The 20,559-nt window shown below is 40.9% G+C and overlaps 1 protein-coding gene across 5 annotated transcripts in view; it reads left to right on the plus strand.

Annotated features, from left to right (window-relative positions):
* Nucleotides 1-20,559, plus strand: part of GRHL2 (grainyhead like transcription factor 2) — a 157,810-nt gene that overhangs the window by 36,923 nt on the left and 100,328 nt on the right. For all 5 annotated transcript variants that reach the window (XM_058564731.1, XM_058564733.1, XM_058564732.1 and 2 more), the window contains 3 exons: nt 6,381-6,576; nt 15,039-15,106; nt 19,464-19,857. In XM_058564731.1, the coding sequence (XP_058420714.1) occupies nt 6,381-6,576; nt 15,039-15,106; nt 19,464-19,857 (658 nt within the window). The remainder of the gene's footprint in view (nt 1-6,380; nt 6,577-15,038; nt 15,107-19,463; nt 19,858-20,559) is intronic.

Genomic DNA, 20,559 nt, shown 5'->3' on the forward strand with positions numbered 1-20,559 from the left:
TTTTCTAATGAAGTGGATGTAAGAAAATGAAGAATCAAGGATGATTATAAGTATTGCAACTGGAAGGATGGAGTTGCCACCAACTGAGATAGGAAAAGCTGAGGACAGGCAAGGATTTGAGGTGGGGTGTGGTGGTGGCTGAAGATGAGATGTTTGGCTTTCCGACGTGATTTATCTTGCTCTTCTCTAATCTTCATAGTGGCCCAGTTAGAGGGCCACTATGTGCCTGGTGCTCTGCTAGGAGGATCATATACATTACTTCATTTAATTTATGCAACAATTGCTTCACACATCAGAAAGCTGAGACCAGACAGGTTAAATAACTTGTCTTATGTAGTAGGGCTGATAAGGGGCAGGGCCAGGATTTGAATCTAGGTCCATCTCCTGTGGGTCACTTTCTGCAAAACAAATAATCTAACACATTTTTTAAGCTCTGTATCAGATGCCTTTTAAGATGTAAGTGCCTAGGGCCGATCTAGGTGTCTAGGTGTATTAGGGATGGGGTGGGGATTGGTGCTTCTAGAAGAAAGCAGACGACAAAGGTGGAGAAGAAGTGTTCCCAGATCTTTGAGTAAAACCAAGTGGGTTGGGAATCCAAGGTGGGTCAGGGAAAGTGCTGCAGGACAGAGGCAGTGGACTATGTATGGGGACTACTGGGTCTTTTCTTTAATGGATGTCACTTTCTTGGTGTAGTTGGTGGATCTGACAGCTGAATGACAGTTTTCTTTGCATAGTCAGTAAGCTTTCATAGTAAAAATTAAATAGTAGATTATTATACATGTAAATAATATACATTCTGTAGGAGTTCTTAGTAAAGGCACGCCCTTAAGGGCTAAAATAGGGAAAATCAGGGAAGATTTTCTGGAAGATGGGATGTTGCAGCTAGACTTTGATAAGAGTCAAATTAAGATAAAAGAAAGAAGAGGATTTCAGGCAGAGGAACAGTCTGAGCAAAGACATGAAAGTAGGAACGGGCATCTTTAGGGAACTTCAGAGAAATGGCATAATTCCTTATATTAAGCAAATAGAAAGAAATAAATTTTGAGAAGTAGGTAGAGGCCTGATAATAGAGAATCTTAAATATCAGATGGACGATTTTGGACTTGATATTATAGGTGGTAAAGAATCTGTACACTCTTGAAAATTATGTTCTATGAAGATTGTTCCACAGGCTTCAATGTGGATTTAAGAGGGTAATGTTGAAGGATAGAGAGGCTAATTGGAGGCATGAAGAGATAAGATTAAAGCTGTGCTAATGAATGTGGTGACTGACTCTATATAAGGGACAAAGAGAAATAATAGAAGCTAACACATATGCAGATTTTACAGTCAGTATTTAATTCCAACAAAAATACTAGGGAGTAGATATTATTATTCTACCTCATTTAGGGTACATCTCAGTTTTACAGATGAGGAAACTGATGCACAGAAAGGTTAACTAACTTGTCCAGGGTTACATAGCTAGTGAGTGGTGCAGCCAGGATTTGCATGCAGGCAGTCTTGCTCCAGAATCTATATTTTAAACCAGTACATAAGATTTGGCTCTAGATGACCGGGGACAGGTGATGGGTAGGAGCGCCCAACTGAGAAACCATAATTAGCTTAGTTTTGGATTCATTGAGTTTAAGTTGACAACAGGACATCTAAGTAGAAGTGCAGAACTTGCTTTCAGGCGATACACCTCTGTTAGTCATTAAGGTAAAGGATCAATGAAAGCCATATGAATCATCAATGGCAAGAGTACAGCAAAGGGCCAAGGAATGAGCAGAGTTAGAGGAATAAGAAGAGAATTGAGTAGAATGGAAACTAGGAAAGGATGATTGGCTACAGAAGAAAACCACCTTCGTAAGGTGTCTTGGAAGCCAGGCAAGGCAAGATTTTACAAAAGTAAATGGCCAAGAAAATTCAAGTAAATTAAGAACTGAGAACAGTCTATTGGATTTTGAGCAGAGGTCATTAGGAATCAGTTCTAAAGGGAAGTAATACTTCTAACTCTTATTTATTGAAGATCTGTAATGTGCCAGGCACTTCATATGTAAACATCTGAGTTTTTCCTTTAGAACAACTCTGTGAGATTGATATCATGATACAGACAAAGAAATGGAAGCTCAAAGAAGGAAAGTAACTCATCTAAATTCAGTAATTGACAGAACTGAGCTTTATTCAACTCCCAAATCACCTTCCACCTGGATTAAGACAACTTCCCTCCCAAAAAAACAAAACCCCCCAAAAACTCCCCAAACCAAAAACCAATGGCCTTCTAGGAGTTATAAAAGAAATAGATGGTGAGAAATGGATTGAAAGTGATAATTTGTGTGAATACTTTACTGTCCTAGTTCTTATTTTGTGGTCCCAAGTGAAATGGATATACATCTGGATTTGTTGACTATTACTACACAAATTTTTAGGAGATGAAGACGTTATGTGCTCAGTTGCATATATTTCTCCCCAGCAAAACATCCCTGCTTTAGACTCTTGTTAATACTCACAGGGGGGTGGTAGGTTGCCTCTGGCAGAGTGATCTGGAGCTTTTCTTGACTTGTTAGTTCTGATCTCAATGGCATAACTGCTCCACATTTTTCACTACTTCAGCTGATGACTCATTTCTCAGTTTCCCCCCAACATCAGCAAAATGAAGTAGTGGATTAAAGAAGACAAACGAGAGAAAAAACGGTTATACAGTAGCCCATCTTATCCATGAGGGATACGTACCAAGACCCCCAGCCTGAAACCAAAGATGGTACCAAACCCTACACCGAACCCTGTACCACAGCAGTCAATCTGGTAGCTGAGATGGCTGCTCGGTGACTAAGGGGCTGGTAGCGTATACAGTGTGGATATGCTGGACAAAGGGATGATTCACTTCCTGGGCGGGACAGAGCATGAGATTTCATCATGCTACTCAGGACAGCTCATAGTACTTATGAATTGTTTATTTCTGGAATTTTCCATTTAATATTTTTATACCGTGGTTGACCATGGGTAACTGAAACTGCAGAAAGTGAAACTGCAGATAACAGGGGACTACTGTATGTGTGATGGAACGAGGCCTTAGCCTTGCTGTGAGTGCTCAGGTCCTAATCTAAACTTTTCTCCAAAGAAGGACCAGGGATCACGTTTATAGTTGCTGTTTACAGGTCTGTGTTGGAGGGCACCCAGGACCTAAAATACCTAAAGCTACACAAAGGATATTTAAAAAGTTGACCAGAGCAGAATTAGAACTGCCATTCCAAAAGAAGAGAAATGAAACTCAGTCTGAGAAAGTGTTCCAAACTTTGGTAAAAGTTATTCTGTGAAAATTTCCTCTCTTTACAATTCTACATTTTTGCTCAGTGTACCAGAGAGATTATTCTGTTTTTATTAAACCAAGGTTTATTCAACACTGCTCTGTACTGGAGAGATTATAATCTGCGAAGAAAAAAACGAAGTCATTACGCAACTAAAGGGAGGAGCATAAAAGGCTCCTTTGGCCATCAAAAATGTGAAAAGAAATGGCTAGTAAAGTTGTGCTTTCCCGGAATATTTCTTTCCAGTGATCACATAAGGATTCGTCAACCATTTCATCGCCGGGGAAAGGCTGATGAGTTTAAATTTAGGAGTGAACACTCGTGCTGGGAACAGATGAAGTCAGCAAGCCAGGAGACTCAGCAGGAGGGCGTAGGGACTTGAAGACAGAAGACTCAAGGGAAAATCTCTCCAGTGAATCAGGACGCCACTTAGTGTAAATCCAGAATTGGCTCTTATTCTTCAGCCTACCGCTTCCTGCTACACTTTTGGAAATTAGCCAGTGTTACATTTAACGCTCCCTCTCCACCAGCAATATGTGCTTCTTTCAGGCATGAAAGAGAATAAAATCCTCATCTTTTTTCATGGCAAGGTCACTGCAGATAACATGAAAGTCTTCATTCCTTCCTGTAGGACTGAGCATTTTCGGAAGTGTGCATGATGCCTGGGCCCTCATGAGTAATAATTAGGGTTTAGAATCCTCTATTTCAGCCTCTAAGTGAAGGCTGCAGATCAGACACCCAGAGTGGCCTCAACTGAACAGCTGTGGAAGGGGCGGTGGTAGCCCTGCTGCAACATGAGCCTGCCACCTCTGCCTTCTTGCTCTTCCCCAGAGGCCTCATTTCTTCCCCTTATAAACTCTTGGGAGTCCACCAACAAATCTGTCTCCAAATCAACCCCTATCCTACATGATTAGTAACTTGTACAACACAGAAATGCTATTTTACTGTTAGATCAGAATATATAAATTTCTCTAGCTGACTCTCCAAAATGAATACAAATGTGCACCTTTTGTCAAAAATTCCGTTATTCTGCATTACCAAATTATTCTTCACGATAAAAAATATTTCCCACGTCTGCTCACTTCAACATTGACCAGCACATTCCTACCTACCCTTCAGGTCTTTGTGGAAACTTTGGTTCCTCCTTGATCCCCTGATTAGGTTAGTCTCCTCTGTCATACACTCTCATGACACCATCCATTTCCCTTTCTCACATTTATTGCCCCTGTAATAGTGGTACTATCTCTTCCCCACTGGACCGCAAGCTACATGAGCCACAGGGCAGTGTCTTGTTCGCCACTGTATCCTCAACAACTAACATGTGCCTGGCATCTACTGGACTCTCAATAAGTACTTATGGAATATTGCTAAATGAACAACTTCAGTTTCCCTTTAATTAATGATTATCTTTAGCACTTTTAAATTATAATCAACTTTACCAAAAATTGGTATACCCACAAACTTTACAGAAACAATGAACTGTGCAGTGATAGTAATACATGTCATTTGTATAGCATGTGCCGTTTACTGAACTCTATTTTATCCATTATTTTATTTGATTCTCACAATCACATTGTCAGGTAAGTAGGGTGGGCATTGTTATCCTTATTTAAGTTGTGAAGAAACTAAAACTCAGACAGTTTCTGCCACTGAAAGTGGTGAACTAGGACACACTTCCAGGGCCTATGCTACTCCATGTCACCATACTGCCTAATGGTTAGTAAGCCTTTCCACCCAAGTTTTTCTCGTTTACTTCCAGAAACTTGATTGTACCATTTTAATCCAATTCATTTGCAATTGGGTCATTATTCGCTGCTTCTTCCCAACCGGTGCCACCAAACCACAGGCACAGAGTTCAGATCAGGGACCTGGAGACCATCTAGCCTAGAATTCCACTCTGCTAAATGTGAATTCCCCCCTACCCCATCCCCAAATATATCTTAGCAATGTCAGTGTCATTTTCTGACCTTATACCAATGTATGGCACCATGCCAGCACATGAAGGGCCTTCAATAGTCTTTGTTGAGAGTTCACATCAGTTCTCTGTCACAGAGTAAGCTGAGAGACCATCTACCATTGGAAGGTCCTGGAGGAGTGTCAGTAAAACAGGACCTCTTTTAGAACTGAATGACCATCAGAAGGCCCTTGGTGGCTGAATTTCCATTGATTAGTGTAGGTGTTACCTTCACCAGTCCTGTCACTCGTATGTGTCATATTACTATGAGTGGACATAGGTGTTATTAAAATACAATATCATTGTTCCATTTTGGTTCCATTTCAATGAACAAGCCTGGGGAGCTGATGAGGACTGAATTATTATCACTTCCTCCTTAAGAAATTGCCTTTTTTTTTTTGTCAATTGCTGCTTTACCCAAGTTTGGCTTGGTTAGGATTGATAATTGACTCCAACCCTTTTCTGTTTCTACTGAAAATTCTCCAGATTTACTCCTCACTCTCCACGATAAATTTTTATAACCTGTAGCTTCCATATCATTTAAATATAGTAGGATCCTGTGGCAACACAGGATTCATATATAGAGTCTATCTCATTACTGTTCCTTTGTATCATTACCGTGCAGCATATCTGTGATATATCTTGTTTGCAAAGTAGCTTATATTGTCTTTTTTAATTAAGAGACTCGGATTGGTCTATAATTCGCTAGCAATTTCAACTGTAGATAAAATAGTTTTTAATAATCATTAATGTATTGATTATGTTTAATATATTGTATGTTTTTATAATTAGAACTCAGTGAGTTAAATGAAACCTGCTCCCTCACAGAATATTCTAATATTCTTTAATGCAGAATAATTAAATAAAATGATTTGGCTCTTAGAATGATTGGATGTGGAAAAGCAGTGTGAAGAGGACCAACTTACACTACTTATACAACCTTTTAAAGCTCATTATTACTTCTCATACGCGGTGAAAAAATAAATCAGTGGCTTTATAAATGCAATGTGGCAGTCACTTATTTGTAATCTTCCCTTCTCCATTCTGGGGAAGTACAAATTAACCATATTGTGCATTTTTTTAGTGGGAAAAGGAATGTTTCTTTGATAATGAACCTCACATTTCTCTTGCTTACACAGTAATAAACGACTGGTGGCCTTAGTGCCGATGCCCAGTGACCCTCCATTCAATTCTCGAAGAGCCTACACCAGTGAAGATGAAGCCTGGAAGTCGTATCTGGAGAATCCCCTGACGGCGGCCACGAAGGCGATGATGAGCATTAATGGTGACGAGGACAGTGCTGCTGCCCTTGGCCTGCTGTATGACTACTACAAGGTAGAGCCCGCAGCCCCACCTCCCCCTCTTCCTGCCCCCAGGGCCTCCCCTCACTGGTGGGAAGAGGGGACAGAGTCTTCATCCCAGGCCAGAGAGCGAATAGTATCTCCGCACTCACTATGGAATTCAGCCTCTTCCTGTTGTCATTGCCTCCCTGCTTTTCCATCGATGAAGCACAGCTTCCCAACCCATCCAGAGGAAGTTTTCATTTTGGGATAATTCTTTCTGTGTCCTCTGTTCACATGTATACACATTATCTACATATAATTCCTACTTCATATCATATTGCAAATAATTCCTTGCTGCCATTTGTAATTTATGATTGATTTTTGGTGAATAAAGAATACTACATTGTGTGGCTGTACCATGATTTAGTCATTGCTCAGTTATTAGGCATTTAGGTTGCTTGTAGATTTTCCATTTCATGAGAAACATTCAGGGCTTCTAGATTTTTTAGTCTTATAAGGAATATTGCAATGAATGTTTTTGTGGTAGACTTTTGCAGCAATTCCAAAACCTAATTTTGTTACAACCCTGTCTCCATTTGTTTCAATGGGTGCTAAATATTTATTTTGAAAAGCCCTTAAACAAAATGTGATTCACTTATATTACAAATTCACTTATATTACAAAAATACCTACCATACAGTACCTTCAAAATAGGAGTATTTCAGGAAATCAAACAGCAAACAATGGTCCGTCTCAACTATAAAGGACTATATCTGGTATGACCTGCTCCCTTAGAACCAGTGAAGTGTAAAAAATCAACAAGTGTTTACTGACTGAGGAGATTTATTGTCTGCCTTGATTGTAAACACCATTGACTTATGCTGGGAATTGGCACAAAGGTGAGAATGGCTATGTTTATTTTGCTGGTTGGGCACAGTGAACTCTTGATTTTAGAATAAGAACTGAATCCCTGCTTCCGTCTCTCCCTCCATTATGAGAAAATCACCCAAGAGGAACAATTTTCCTTTCAGTAAGTTTCAGTTCTGGCTTCCTATTTCCTTCCTGCTTCCTATTTCCTGTTTCCTTTCAGCAGCCTCCACTTTTGCAAGTTGTGTTGGCTCCTGTCTCTCTCCTAAACCAGAGTTTTCAGGCTTTCCAAAGATCTACCATCACCACCAACTCTGGCGGTACCCCCAGGCATAATTTTTTGCCAAAGTTCTTTAAAATTACTCATTCCTTTTCCAGCTTCCTCCCATTTTTCCTATTAAAACATCCAGGAGGGCTTCCTCCGTGGGAGATAAATGTAAGCAAAGCCAAGCCGGCGTTATCTAAGATGCAATACAAGGCATGAGTACTTGACAGTTCAGCCCATCCAGGGTATATTAAATGAGGACTTATTAACTCACATAAATGCTTTTTGTTTTATTATTAGACAGTGCTGGAGAAATATATAAAGGGCATTCCACAGGCATCCTTGCCAGCCTATGCTGACTTTTCCCTTTACCAAGAGAACTGGAGTTGGCAGATTTTGACAGCCCTCCTGTGAAGGTATACAGCTCCCAACACAGTGCCTGACATAGCAAGAAGGGACTTTAACTCTGGGGGACTTGGGCTTTAGATGAAAGGATGTTTTATGGCCTAAACTACATTTCATGTATGTAGGGCAGTTTTCCACAGTGAACAGGTAGTGCTTGAAAAAAAAAATGAGCCTGAAAAACAAAGATGGTTTCATGGTAGGCTTTTCTTTGTGGTGGTTTTATATTTTTAATCCTTTTTGACTGAAGAGCTCATTTGAAAAACACAAGGATGAATTCTAAATGTTTTGGAGTGAAAAATACCAACATTTATTGAGGATGAAAGGGAAGAACAGAACTTAACAAATTAGACTGCTTTCTGTACTAAGCCATTTCTTGAGGGTTCAGCTTTATTAGACTTTTGTGTTAATATACAATGTTCAGAAATGGTCTCATTCTTAGAAAGAAATGAGAAAGCCATTTTTATTTATGATAAAAAATAGTTAAAACTTGACAGTTTTATCGATCTTTAATATCTAATGAGATACCTTTAAAGTGACTCTGATTCAATCACTTGGGTTATTACAACTTCTTTTTCTAACTTTTATGACTATATTAAACTACTAATATGTTAGTTAATATTTTGTAAAGCTTACAAGAAATATATTATGATATATTTTGAAGAAATAAATCGTTCTTATTATTTTTTTGTGTGTGTGAGGAGATCAGCCCTGTGCTAACATCTGCCAATCCTCCTGTTTTTGCTGAGGAAGACTGGCCCTAAGCTAACATCCGTGCCCATCTTCCTCCACTTTATATGGGACGCTGCCACAGCATGGCTTGACAAGCTGTTGCGTTGGTGCGCGCCCGGGATCCGAACCGGCGAACCCCGGGTTGCCGCAGCAGAGCACGCGCACTTAACTGCTTGTGCCACCGGGCCGGCTCCTGTTCTTATTTTTTTAAATGGACTTTATTCCATCACTGTGAAATGGACATAACTTCAGATACCTGTTCAAATACCTAGATGGCGTTTCTTTTTTATTAATGAGAAAGAGAGTCATACCCTGAAACGAAAATAATTAGTAATTTATAAAAACAAAGTATTTTATTTCCCATAGGTTCAGAGGATGGTTAAGTATTAGTAAATATGTTACCTAGATTACCTCTCCTCTTGCACATTTTTAATATTTAAAGGAAAGTTAAAATATTGCTTTCTATAAATATTTTGGGATGCAGAGTAGGGAGTTTACATAAAACTCAAGTTGTAGCCAAGTCTATAACTTTCTGTTGAATTAACATTTTCCATGATTAATTTATTAATTTAGGATATAAAATATTTAAATAAAATATTTTCTAAGACTATGTGGGCCAGTAGAGTTACATGGCTCCTTTTATTTTACACGAGCTTTACTATATTTTTGCTTGAAACCTTTTAGTGTCTATGGAAAGAATTAGTCTTGTTTCCAAAACTCTGTGTCCAAATGATCATTCTCAGGCCTTAGTCAGCCCTCTGATGTTCACAGCTTATATATGCCGGTATTCAAGTTATAACAGAGTTCAATCTACTCTGAGGATGGGCCTTCTTTCTGTAGTAAAGTAAAATGCTAATGGTATGGTAAAAAACGGGTTCTATTGTTTGAGTATAAACTTTGGGAAGTTAAATTATTGTAACAATTGCTGCCTCCTTATTCCTTTAGTTCTATAGACTTTTTATACCTCTTTGTAAGCAATAATTGATTCTTTTTGTAAAATACACCATTTTTCCTTGCTCCTAAGGTTAGAAAGCACCGCCCTCAGGGGACGGTAGCAGGCTTTCAGAGAGAGGAGTGTGTGTGACACATGGTGGGCGCTCAAGAAACGGAGGTTCCTGTCCCTGGAAACGCAAAGGCACACTCGGTATAACACGTTATACATTGCAAAGTCTTTCACCTACGTCTTTAGACTGTCACCATAGGATCACTGCAGTGAAGCCCATCAGGTTTTCTATTTTATAGTTCAGGCAACTAACTGGGACTTACTCAAGTAGGACAATCCTGTACATTTCCTAATATCTGCTTCCTTACACTGTCTTAGTCTGCTCAGGCTGCCACAATAGAATACCGCAGACTCGGGGGCTTAAACAGCAGAAATTTGTTTTCTCCCAGTTCTGGAGGCTGGAAGTCCAAGATCAAGGTGCCGGCAGGGTTGGTTTCTGGTGAGGCATCTCTTCCTTCCTGGCTTGCAGATGGCTGCCTTCTCACTGTGTCCTCATGTGTCCTTTGTGTGTATGTACTCTTGGTGTCTCTTCTTCTTCTTCTTTTTTTTAAATTTTATTTATTTATTTATTTTTTCCCCCAAAGCCCCAGTAGATAGTTGTATGTCATAGCTGCATATCCTTCTAGTTGCTGTATGTGGGACGCGGCCTCAGCATGGCCAGCGAAGTGGTGTGTCGGTGCGCACCCGGGCTCTGAACCCCGGGCCGCCAGCAGCGGAGCGCGTGCACTTAACCACTAAGCCACGGGGCCGGCCCCTCTTCTTCTTCTTCTTATAAGGACATCAGTCCTATTAGAGTGGAGCCCCACCCTTATGACCTCATTTAACCTTAATCACCTCGTTAAAGGTACTGTCTTTAGATACAGTCACATTGGGGGTTAGGGCTTCAACATAGGAACTTTGGGGTCACAATTCAGTCCATAACACTATCCATCATTAAAAAAATGCCTTTTCTTGAACCCATTTGAAAATGGGTTCAAATTTTTAAAGTAGACATTTGAAGGGGCCAGACTGGTGGCGCAGCAGTTAAGTGCGTGCCATCTGCTTTGGCGGTCCGTGATTCACGGTTCGGATCCCAGACGCGCACCGACGCACCGCTTGTCAAGCCATGCTGTGGCAGCGTCTGGTATAAACTAGAGGAAGATGGGCACGGATGTTAGCCCAGGGCCAATCTTCCTCAGCAAAAAGAGGAGGATGGGCATCGGATATTAGCTCAGGGCTGATCTTCCTCACACACACACACACACACACACACACGCATGCACACACACTATATATACACACATTTGAAGCTACTTAGACGGTATCTATTATAAAAATAACCCAACTGCTGGAATCTCTTATAATTTAGGGGCTCAAATGCCAGCCCAGTTTTCTATCCAGTTCAAGCTATTTACCAATAGCAGCTCCAAAGTCAAGTGTGACATTTTTATGAGTTTCAGGCAGGACAGAAAAACATGCCAGACTCCATTAGTTATTTTTATTTTATATGCTATTTTTTTAAAGTGGTTTGATTTACTTCATCTCACTTTATTTTTCCCCTGAGGGTGCTGGTGGTTCATAATCACTTGATTCCAGTTCTAGTGAAAATGTGCTTCCCTGGCTGGTTGGTTCCTATCTGTTCTGTTGACCTGGTACTCCTGGAAGCCAGTTTGTGCCAGTTTGTTTGTTTGTTTCTCTATCCATAAAGCCATCTATTTATCTATCCATCCATCCAACAAATATTCACTACTTAGCTATGACCTTCCAGCAATGTTGATAGATATTATAGGGGTGGATTGGACACCCAAAGGCAGATGGGACCCAGTTTAAGACCTCAGAGGGGTCACAGTCCATCACAGACCCAGTTCTGTAAACCTATAACCACTTTGTGGTAAGTGCTGTAAGAGGGGTGTTCTCCAGGAGCAGTGAGCAGAGTGTGACAGCTTCCTAGAGAGCTCAGGCTTCCAGAGGAAGCAATGCTAGCTCTACTGGGAAGCAAAGGAGGGTTTGTCTGGTAGAGAGATGAAGAGAGAACCTTCCAGGCAAAAGAAACAGGAGATGAGAAAACATGGGGTATCAAACCCCAGGTTGCACTCAGTGGAATGCAAGTCATCAGTCTTGCTGCGTTGCTGCACTGTGGGGGGTGAGTGAAGGGGATGGGCGGTCAGGAAGGCAGTGGCTCCCTCAGAAGAGGCCAGGCTCGAGGGCTGGGCTTTATTCTCCCAACGGGCGTCCAGGGCGAGGTGCATGGCCTTGTTTTTGCTGGATGTATGAGTGAATAAGTGACTTAATAAATATTCATAAGCTGTCGAAATTTTAAAAGAAAATCAACTTTTTATTTTAAGCTTATACATATGCATTATAGAAAATGCAGGAAAACTTAAAGAAGAAAATGAAATGTCCTATCATACTATTTGGTATCATTTCCTCCAATGCTGAAGGATTTTGAACATAAGCCTGCTAAATTGGAGAAATGATTTACACATATTACAGCAGCAGCAGCAGCAGAGAGGTGGGTAGTGGGCAGAGAATCCAGGGAGCAGTCCACTGCAATAGTCCAGATAAAAAATGATTAAGACCTGAAGTAAGAGATTGTGGTGAGGGTTCCCTGGGTCAGTATTTGTAAGGTTCTCCCTAGGTCAGCCACTGAAATAGACACTAAATAGAGACAAAGCAGTGTATTCAGGAAATCATTAAGTATTTGTTTGAATAAAAGCTGGCAACTGATTGTGTGTGTTTGTGTGTATGAGTTGGTGGGGGGACCCCATAACTAGAAGCAAGATGTCTAAGATGGTTCTCTGATTAACCAAGGCAGGCAGTACAGAAGAAAGACTTTGGGGAGAAAGATAACTGTATGTTGAATTTGATGTGCCTGTAGGATGTCCAGGTAGGGATGTCTGACAGACAGTAATGTGGGTCTAGGCTCAGGAGACTGAGCTCAGAGGTCTCAGTTTCTCTAAGAAGGACAGTCTTTACAGGGCCGAAGGTAAACATGGTTCAGAATGGCCCAGATGGAAGCAAAACCAAAGGTTAATAACCACTTTCGTTGCATGGGCCCAACCCTGTAGACTGCGCAGTCTGCTCAGAGCGCACATCGCATTGGTGCGTCTTGGCCCCAGTAAACGTTTACTTCTATGGGTTGCTAACGTGTTAGTGTTTGGAATCCCTATTTCTTCTACTGCTTTGTTTCTGCTTCTTCTGGGCCATTTTGATTGATTGATTCATTCTTTCAACAAGTGTGTAGTGAGGGCCTGCTACATTCTAGGTACTTGGGACATAGCCATGCACAAGGTAGATACTCATGGAGATTGTAGTCTAATCACAGATGTGGACATTGAGATGGGACTTGAAGTATGCTCATGAGTTACCCTGGAGAAGCATGGGTAGGGTGGGGTGGGGAAGTGGGGTGCAATCCAGGCAGAGAGGACTTTGTGTGATGGCTCTGCTGTGAGAAGAAGCATTGCAAGTCAGAGATACAGTGTGACTGTATGCACAGCAGTGATGGGGACCACCCAAGTTGAGGCGGGAGACTTTTTGGAGGCTATGTTCCTTCAAGAGTTTTAAGTAACAGCCTAAGGGGATCAGACCTGTATGAATCTTCTTAACGGATCCAGCATGGATTTGCAGGGACTAAGTGAAGGAGAGGAGAGACCAGTTAGGGGGCTGATACAGCAGCCCAGGCAAGAGATGAAGGCTGGAGCAGGAGGTGGGCATCCAGAGGGAAGTGGATAGATTGAGTCACATGGGACTTAGCATAACATCTTCAAGGTTCATTCCTATTACAGCATGTGTCAGAATTTCATTTTTAAGGCTGAATTATATTCTATTGTATGTATATATCACATTTTGTTTATTCATTCATCTATAGATGGACATTTGGCTTGTTTCTACCTTTTGGCTGTTGTGAACAATGCTGCTATGAACATTGGTGTACTATATATCGAAATTCTGTGTTTATCTGTCACCTGTGTTTTATTCATCTCATTTATATCTAACACATAGCAGTGCCTGGTACATTGTAGACCCTCAAAATTGACATTTGATGAAAGACTTACAATTGATTTATTTTATTTAACAAATACTTAAAAAGTGCCAGACACTCTAAGTGCTTTAAAAAAATTAACTCATTTAATTTTACTAAAACCCCTGTGAAGTATAGGACTATCATTATGCCCATTTTACAGATGAGGAAAGTGAGGCAGAGTTTAGTTAGTGGTAGAGCTGAGATTTGAACCCAGACAATCTGGTCTAGGTCTCGACTCTTAGCCACCCTGCTATTTTGCCTCCATCATCTGCTGACTGGGCTTGCATATATATTAGGTGAGTGGAAACCATAAGAATGACTAGAGGAATCCAGAAGACAAATTCTTCTCATAATGCTCTTTTATGTCAAAGTAGTGCAGATTGTATTTTGGATGCAAAAGGTTTGGCTAGAAGGAAGATCTGGAGATCTAGCAAAACAAAACAAAACAAAAAAAACAAAAATCATCCAACCAACCAAACAAATCCAAACCTACTACTCACATGTTTTAAAACTATGGCAGAGATTTGTAAATGATGCATGGTGCAGGAGGGCGATTAGATGATGGTGAGAAATGCCCGCCAGTGGAGGTGTCCCTTCTCTCAAGTAGCACTTTTTCAATAATATTTCAGGCAATATGTTGGCATTCTTGTTGTCAAGACAATAATAAAAGTGCATTAGAAGAAAAATTGAGGAAGCAAGTCTGCCAGCTATGTAGGGAGGGTAGGGAAAGGGTGGTCCAGGAGTATTAAATGCTGCTCCCCCATTGGACAGTGCAGCCCCAGGCCCAGTTTGCTCCCCTCCAGGTCAGCATCTGAAGACCCTCATCAGTGGAGGGTCAGTCCCTGTTCCTTAAGAAGATGCTTGTTGTAACTCCAAGATGTTTTCTGTCTGCTCAAGGACATGGATGTCACCCTCCACACGCGGTGCTCCTTTCCCCTCATCCACTTCCAAGGTGGGGAGAGCTCGGGAGGTGCTCAGATCCAGAGAGAGGTGCCCAAGTTAGCAGTGCACAGCAGAATCAGGATTGGTATAGCCCTGTGTTTATCATCACCCTTTAGTGTCTAGTCCCCTGTCATTGCCTCTTGGGCTACCCACCTTTAACCATCTCCTGGCTATAGCAAATCTGCTACCTCTCCCGGAGAATGTTTCATTTCAGTTTCTTTGTTCATGCTGGCGTCTAGCTCAGGACACGGTCATGGTTGCATCTGTGTAAGTCTGACTGATGGTTGGTGATATTTCCAGGTTCCTCGAGACAAGAGGCTGCTGTCTGTAAGCAAAGCAAATGACAGCCAAGAAGACCAGGATAAAAGGTATGATGTTATGTAAAAGAATATGCCTGACTCCAAAAATAAATTTTTCCATGTTTTTTTAAAAAAGTATTAAACTATAAATTTTGTTCTTGTGAAGAGGTGGGATCAAGAGGCTTAGCCTCCTATATCTGTCTTTTTGGAGTCTGGACCAAAACCGGATCTCAGTAGGGAGAGCAAATTGCATTTTTTGGTTGTGCACCCAAGGGTCATCAGCAGGCTCTTCTGATACCCTCAATCCAAGGAGGCTGAAAAATCCCAAGAGTTAGAGGTGATATGCTGGCAAAGTAGCCCACTGCTGGGGTGAACGTGTCTGTCAATCCCATGTCTGTATAACTGTGACCAGGCCCTTGAGGGAGTGAGACACTTGAAGCTCGATTTCAATGAGGGGAGAGGAAGGGGTTGGGCTGTTTCTCAGCCCAAGGAAGCAGCTGGGGGAGAGCCAGGGGTAGCAGGGACACTGTCAGGGTGCAGGGGCAGGGAAGATGCTAGGAGATCATTATGTAACACCTGTTTCCTGCAATCCTGAGTTAAGAACCAATTGAAAAACAAGACACAGTCAGACAGATTGACATTAAAAAGGAAAAAAATGAGAATCAGTTTTATTTCTGATAAAGCCAATTAGAGAATGTGATTTTGAATCCATAGTTTGTAACATTTCAGTTCTGACTTAGATACATCTACTCCTCCAGTCCCAGGCAGGACTTTAAGCCTCCCTGAAGGGACAGGCCACTCATGGCATGGCAAGGGTGACTCCAGTGTCCCCTCTCTTTGGCCAAGATGACCTAGACATAAAGAGGGTACCAGAAGGGACTGAACCACCTTGCTTAGCTACTTCTCCCAAAGTCACCAATCAAATACGTCTGTTCCCCCGCAGAGGGATGGAGAAGCCATATCCAATGCTTTTTTGCTACAGATTTTTTCACGTGGAAATATGAAGCCGTGAGAAATGAAATCTCCTGTTAGCACATATGCAGAATCCTACCTGGTCTTGATAGGAACTGCTTGTGACATTATGATCTTGTTATGTGACTAGCAGTGAAGGCCACACCACTAGCCAGCAGCCCTTTGCTGTGTGTCACCTCCAAGGTACACCCCCAGGAGAAGATTAAAGCTGTCTGCATCTGATTGCAACTCCTCAGGGATTTTCTGATGCTCCCGGCTGCCCTGGGGCTCTGGGCCATAGTTGGCAGCAGTGATGACAGGGAGAGAGAGGCTGACCCTCTTCAGGTCCGGTAACTTTTCCTCCATCCAGCCAGTATTTGTTAAGCTAAGCATGTGCTGTCTGCTGAGACCTATCCCAGTAATCATAGAGCGGTCAGGGAAAACCAAGTCTAAGATGTGTGCTCGGTGCGCATCCTCATAGACAAGAGAGGTTATTTTTTGTTCAAGTATCTTTTAGAACAACATTAAAGAGTGGCAGCCACTCATTGTATTTTAATGGTTATTTTTGTGATTTCAATGGAACACTTTAAAAAAAAAACTGGCAGTGAGGTATAGACGAAACCACCTTTTATAGACTAATTATGACTTAGTTGACTTCTGGTTGGATGTAAGTTGGAAGGATATCATTTGATCTGCTGTGTATTCATGAATTAAGGTGCCATGTGCTAACATGACATCATTACACTGTTTGTATGCAGAAGTTGGTACTTGGAAAAATAACAGAATCTCAGTGATATTATCCAAGTTTTTAAAAAAGTATATTTCATGTACCATTCTTAGCATTGCATTTTTTCTTATATTATAATATTTGGTTCAATTTTAAATTCTATTGCAGGTGAGTCGGTATCTCACAATAATTGTTACTTTGTTCTAATCATCCATTTCTTGGATGCCTTTCTGAGGCTCTCTGGCATCAGCTTCTAAAGCTAATGCTGTTCCACAGAGGCATAGTTACACATTGCAGGAGGGTGCTGAGTCTATTATTACCTTATCATATGGTAATAACGATTCGACTAGATTTATACAACTCTATAGTTCGCTTATTTGTTCGTTTATAAGAAGGCCCAAAATATTTTGACTTGTGATTTTTGTTTAAAATTCTTATGTTTTGCATGAATTAAAAAATTAAGAAACTTGGCCTGAAATGAACTCAACTATAGAGGAGTTAGTTAATTTTGAATATTTTGGCAAAGCCCAGAGGAGCAGAAACTGAATAATTGCTTTGGTAGCTAATGAATGTAGACCAAGCCTTCTACACCCAACTTGCAGGACATTATACACAAGTATTAATGGCTAATCCTCCGCAAAAGAGTCTGGGGCAAATGAGTTTGGGAAATTCTGGCTTACACTTAAGCAGGTGAGGGAACACCTGGGGGCCTTTACTGTGTTAGTGATGTTTGTGACCCACCCAGGGTAGTCTTGTTATGGCAACGGTTTTTGTAATACTGATTTTATCATGAACTCCTTTCTTTGAGGAACATCTATTAACATTCCATGCAATGTTCTAAACAATGAAGTTCAGGAAATGCTAATATAAATGGGTGGTCTGGGCGTTGGCATTATCCAGCTAACTGGATTTCGATTAAACATAATATCTAAATTTTCACTGTGTCTTATGTACAGGTTCACTGCTTTGATTTGTCCATGAGAGCTGGTTATTATTTAAAGCCAAAATGTTGGTAGACTTGCGATTTTATATGGATTATTTTCTAGAATGATTTCTACAGATCTGTGACAGCCTCAGAGAAGTTTAGATATTTTTTTCTGTTGGCTTTGTTCATGTGGAGCCATTCTTTCCTCAAGCTTCACTTTGAAGTTTTATCTGAAAAATCAAAGCTAAAAATACCAAGTCGTGCTTGTGAGTTAGGCAAGCTCAGAGGCTAATGGACTTCCCTTACAAAGAGGAGCCAGCAGAGCTCAATTCTTGGAAGAACCAATTTTATTCAAATATTTCTCTCGATGAGAGATGCCAAGAATCCCCAGAAACACATGCTAGTTTTAAAAAAGTAGACATAGAAGACAGGGCTCCATGCAAAACATGTATTTTCTCTCTATATCATTCAGAATAATTCATAAATAAGTGCGAGGTGGCCCCAAATTTTACTAACCACAGGGAGTTGGCTAGTGAAATCATTTTGCTATCAACAATACTCTTTCATGAACGAGATTCTCTTTGCTTCTGCTCTGTCCCGGAATTCTATAGTGTAAATGAAAGTATTTCATCCTAGCCTGGCAAGAATTAATTTTTTAAATCCTCTCTGTTTTCTTTGTACCAGCCGGGAGGTCTGAGATCTGAGAGACCTGGTTTTACATAAGCCCAATTACACCACCTTCTTAAGCCCTGGAAGTAATTCAATGCTAAGGATATCAATGAGCTCATGGTATTTCTCAATTTAGTGAAAATGGTTTAATGATAAACTCTTATTATCTTATATTTCCTGCAAGGAGTTGAGCCCACAGAGCAGTGAAAAATATCTTTCCCACTCCCTCCTTTTAAATTATTATCCTGCTCCCGCCTTTTTTAAAAGTTATATTAAAACTTTTTCTTTTGAAAGCTTTCAAGCATATCCACAAGAGGATAGAATAATGAACCTCCCAATACCCATCCCGTCCTCCAGGTTCACCAGCGATGACTGTTTGTTACACCTGCTTAATCCCTACTTTGTCTCTCTTTCCCGTCTTTCCTTTTTTTATTGCAGTTGCATTTAGAATAACTCCCTGACATCATGTCATTTCACCTCTAACTACTTCTGATTTGTATCTAAATCAACAAGGACATTTTACTACATAATCTCAAAATGATTATCACACCTAACTAAATGAACAGTACTTCCTTAATAGTACCTAACCCCCAGTCCATAGTCAATCACCTCAAAAATCCCATTGCCTCATAAATGCCTCTTCGGTTTTTCAGATCAGGAGCCAAACAAGATCTACTCGTGATATTTAATTGTTATGTCTTCTAAATCTCTTAATCTAGAGCAAGCCCCCAGTCTTCTTTCTTTTTTCACGCCTCTGACTTATTGAAGAAAGCAGGTCAGTAAGATGCGCTACATTCTGGTCTGTATGACTGTTTCTTTTTGATGTTAAGTCGTTCTTTCAGCTCCTGTATTTCTGAGAGCTGTAAGTTAGCTATAAAGGCTTCTGAGATTTAGGGTCAATGTTTTTTCTTTTTCACAATAACTCTTTGTAGGTGGGGCTGACTGCATGATACCAGGAGGCACAGGTGAGTAGTTGTCCTACTGCTGGTCATGTAAAGATCCATTGCATTCCATTGAAAAGTTCGCCATCAACTTTTTCCCTAATGGTATTAGCATCCACTGATTATTTCCTGCATCAGTTCTTTTATTAGGAGTTGCAAAATGGTGATTTTTCTAATTCTATCATGTTGTGGGGGGCGGGTTTAAACACACAGAAACTGTCTTGGCACCAGCGAAGCCCAGAGTAATTTGAGTGGAGGAGAAAACCGAGTGCAGGTCCTAAAGACTGTTCCTGTGAACCTTTCCCTAAATCAAGACCACCTGGAGAATTCAAAACGGGAACAGTACAGCACGAATGTCCCCGAGAGCGCAGCTGTCGTCCCTGTGTCGGGAATCACGGTGGTGAAAGCTGAAGACTTCACACCGGTCTTCATGGCCCCACCGGTGCACTATCCCCGGGGAGACGGTGAGGAGCAGCGCGTGGTTATCTTTGAACAGACTCAGTATGGCGTGCCCTCCATGCCAGGCCATAGCACCTACCTCAAGGATGACCAGCGCAGCACCCCGGACAGCACCTACAGCGAGAGCTTCAAGGACGGAGCCGCAGAGGTGAGTCCCTCGCTCTTTCCTCAGCAGCTGGAACCCAAACCCAGAACCCCCAGCTAATTTTTTTTTTCGCTATTTGCTTTTTAAGTGGGATAAATGAATTAAATTGCAAGTCTAGGGTTTTTTAAAAAATGATGTTTGTACCTTTCTCTATAAGCAGGTTTTAATAAACCATTGGTCTATGAGTGTGGAGGAATATTTCTATTTTTCTTGACTCTTAGATGACAGATTCCTTTCTTTGTTTTAGTTTTAGTCTTAAAATTAAATATTTATGAGAAATGAAGAGATGCTTGTGTGGAAACTTCCTACTTTGTCAAGTTTTCACCTTGATCTCTTCCAGTTTATAACCTTCCAAATGGTAGCTGACGAGTTGCATGTCCATTCTTTTTTAAAATATAACTCTTTAAGAACTAGTCTGATTGAATACTCAAAAAAGAATTTGTGTTATCAATAATCAAGTGTGTATATGTGTGTGTACTTTATACCTTACAAATAGAGACCACATATTCTTCTCATGTGCCCGTAGAATTTACAGGAACATGATCGTTGCTTGCTTATTTGTTTTAAATTCACACGTTTGAAGTGCACAGTTTGAAAATTTTGGTAATTGTATACGATTGTGTACTCAACCTCAGAATCAATAGAAAGTTCCTTCACCCTAAGAGTTTCCTTGAGCCCCCTGCACTTGAAGCCCTCTCCTCTCCC

This window comes from Diceros bicornis, chromosome 21, assembly GCF_020826845.1.
Source record: "Diceros bicornis minor isolate mBicDic1 chromosome 21, mDicBic1.mat.cur, whole genome shotgun sequence".
Lineage (NCBI taxonomy): Eukaryota > Metazoa > Chordata > Mammalia > Perissodactyla > Rhinocerotidae > Diceros > Diceros bicornis.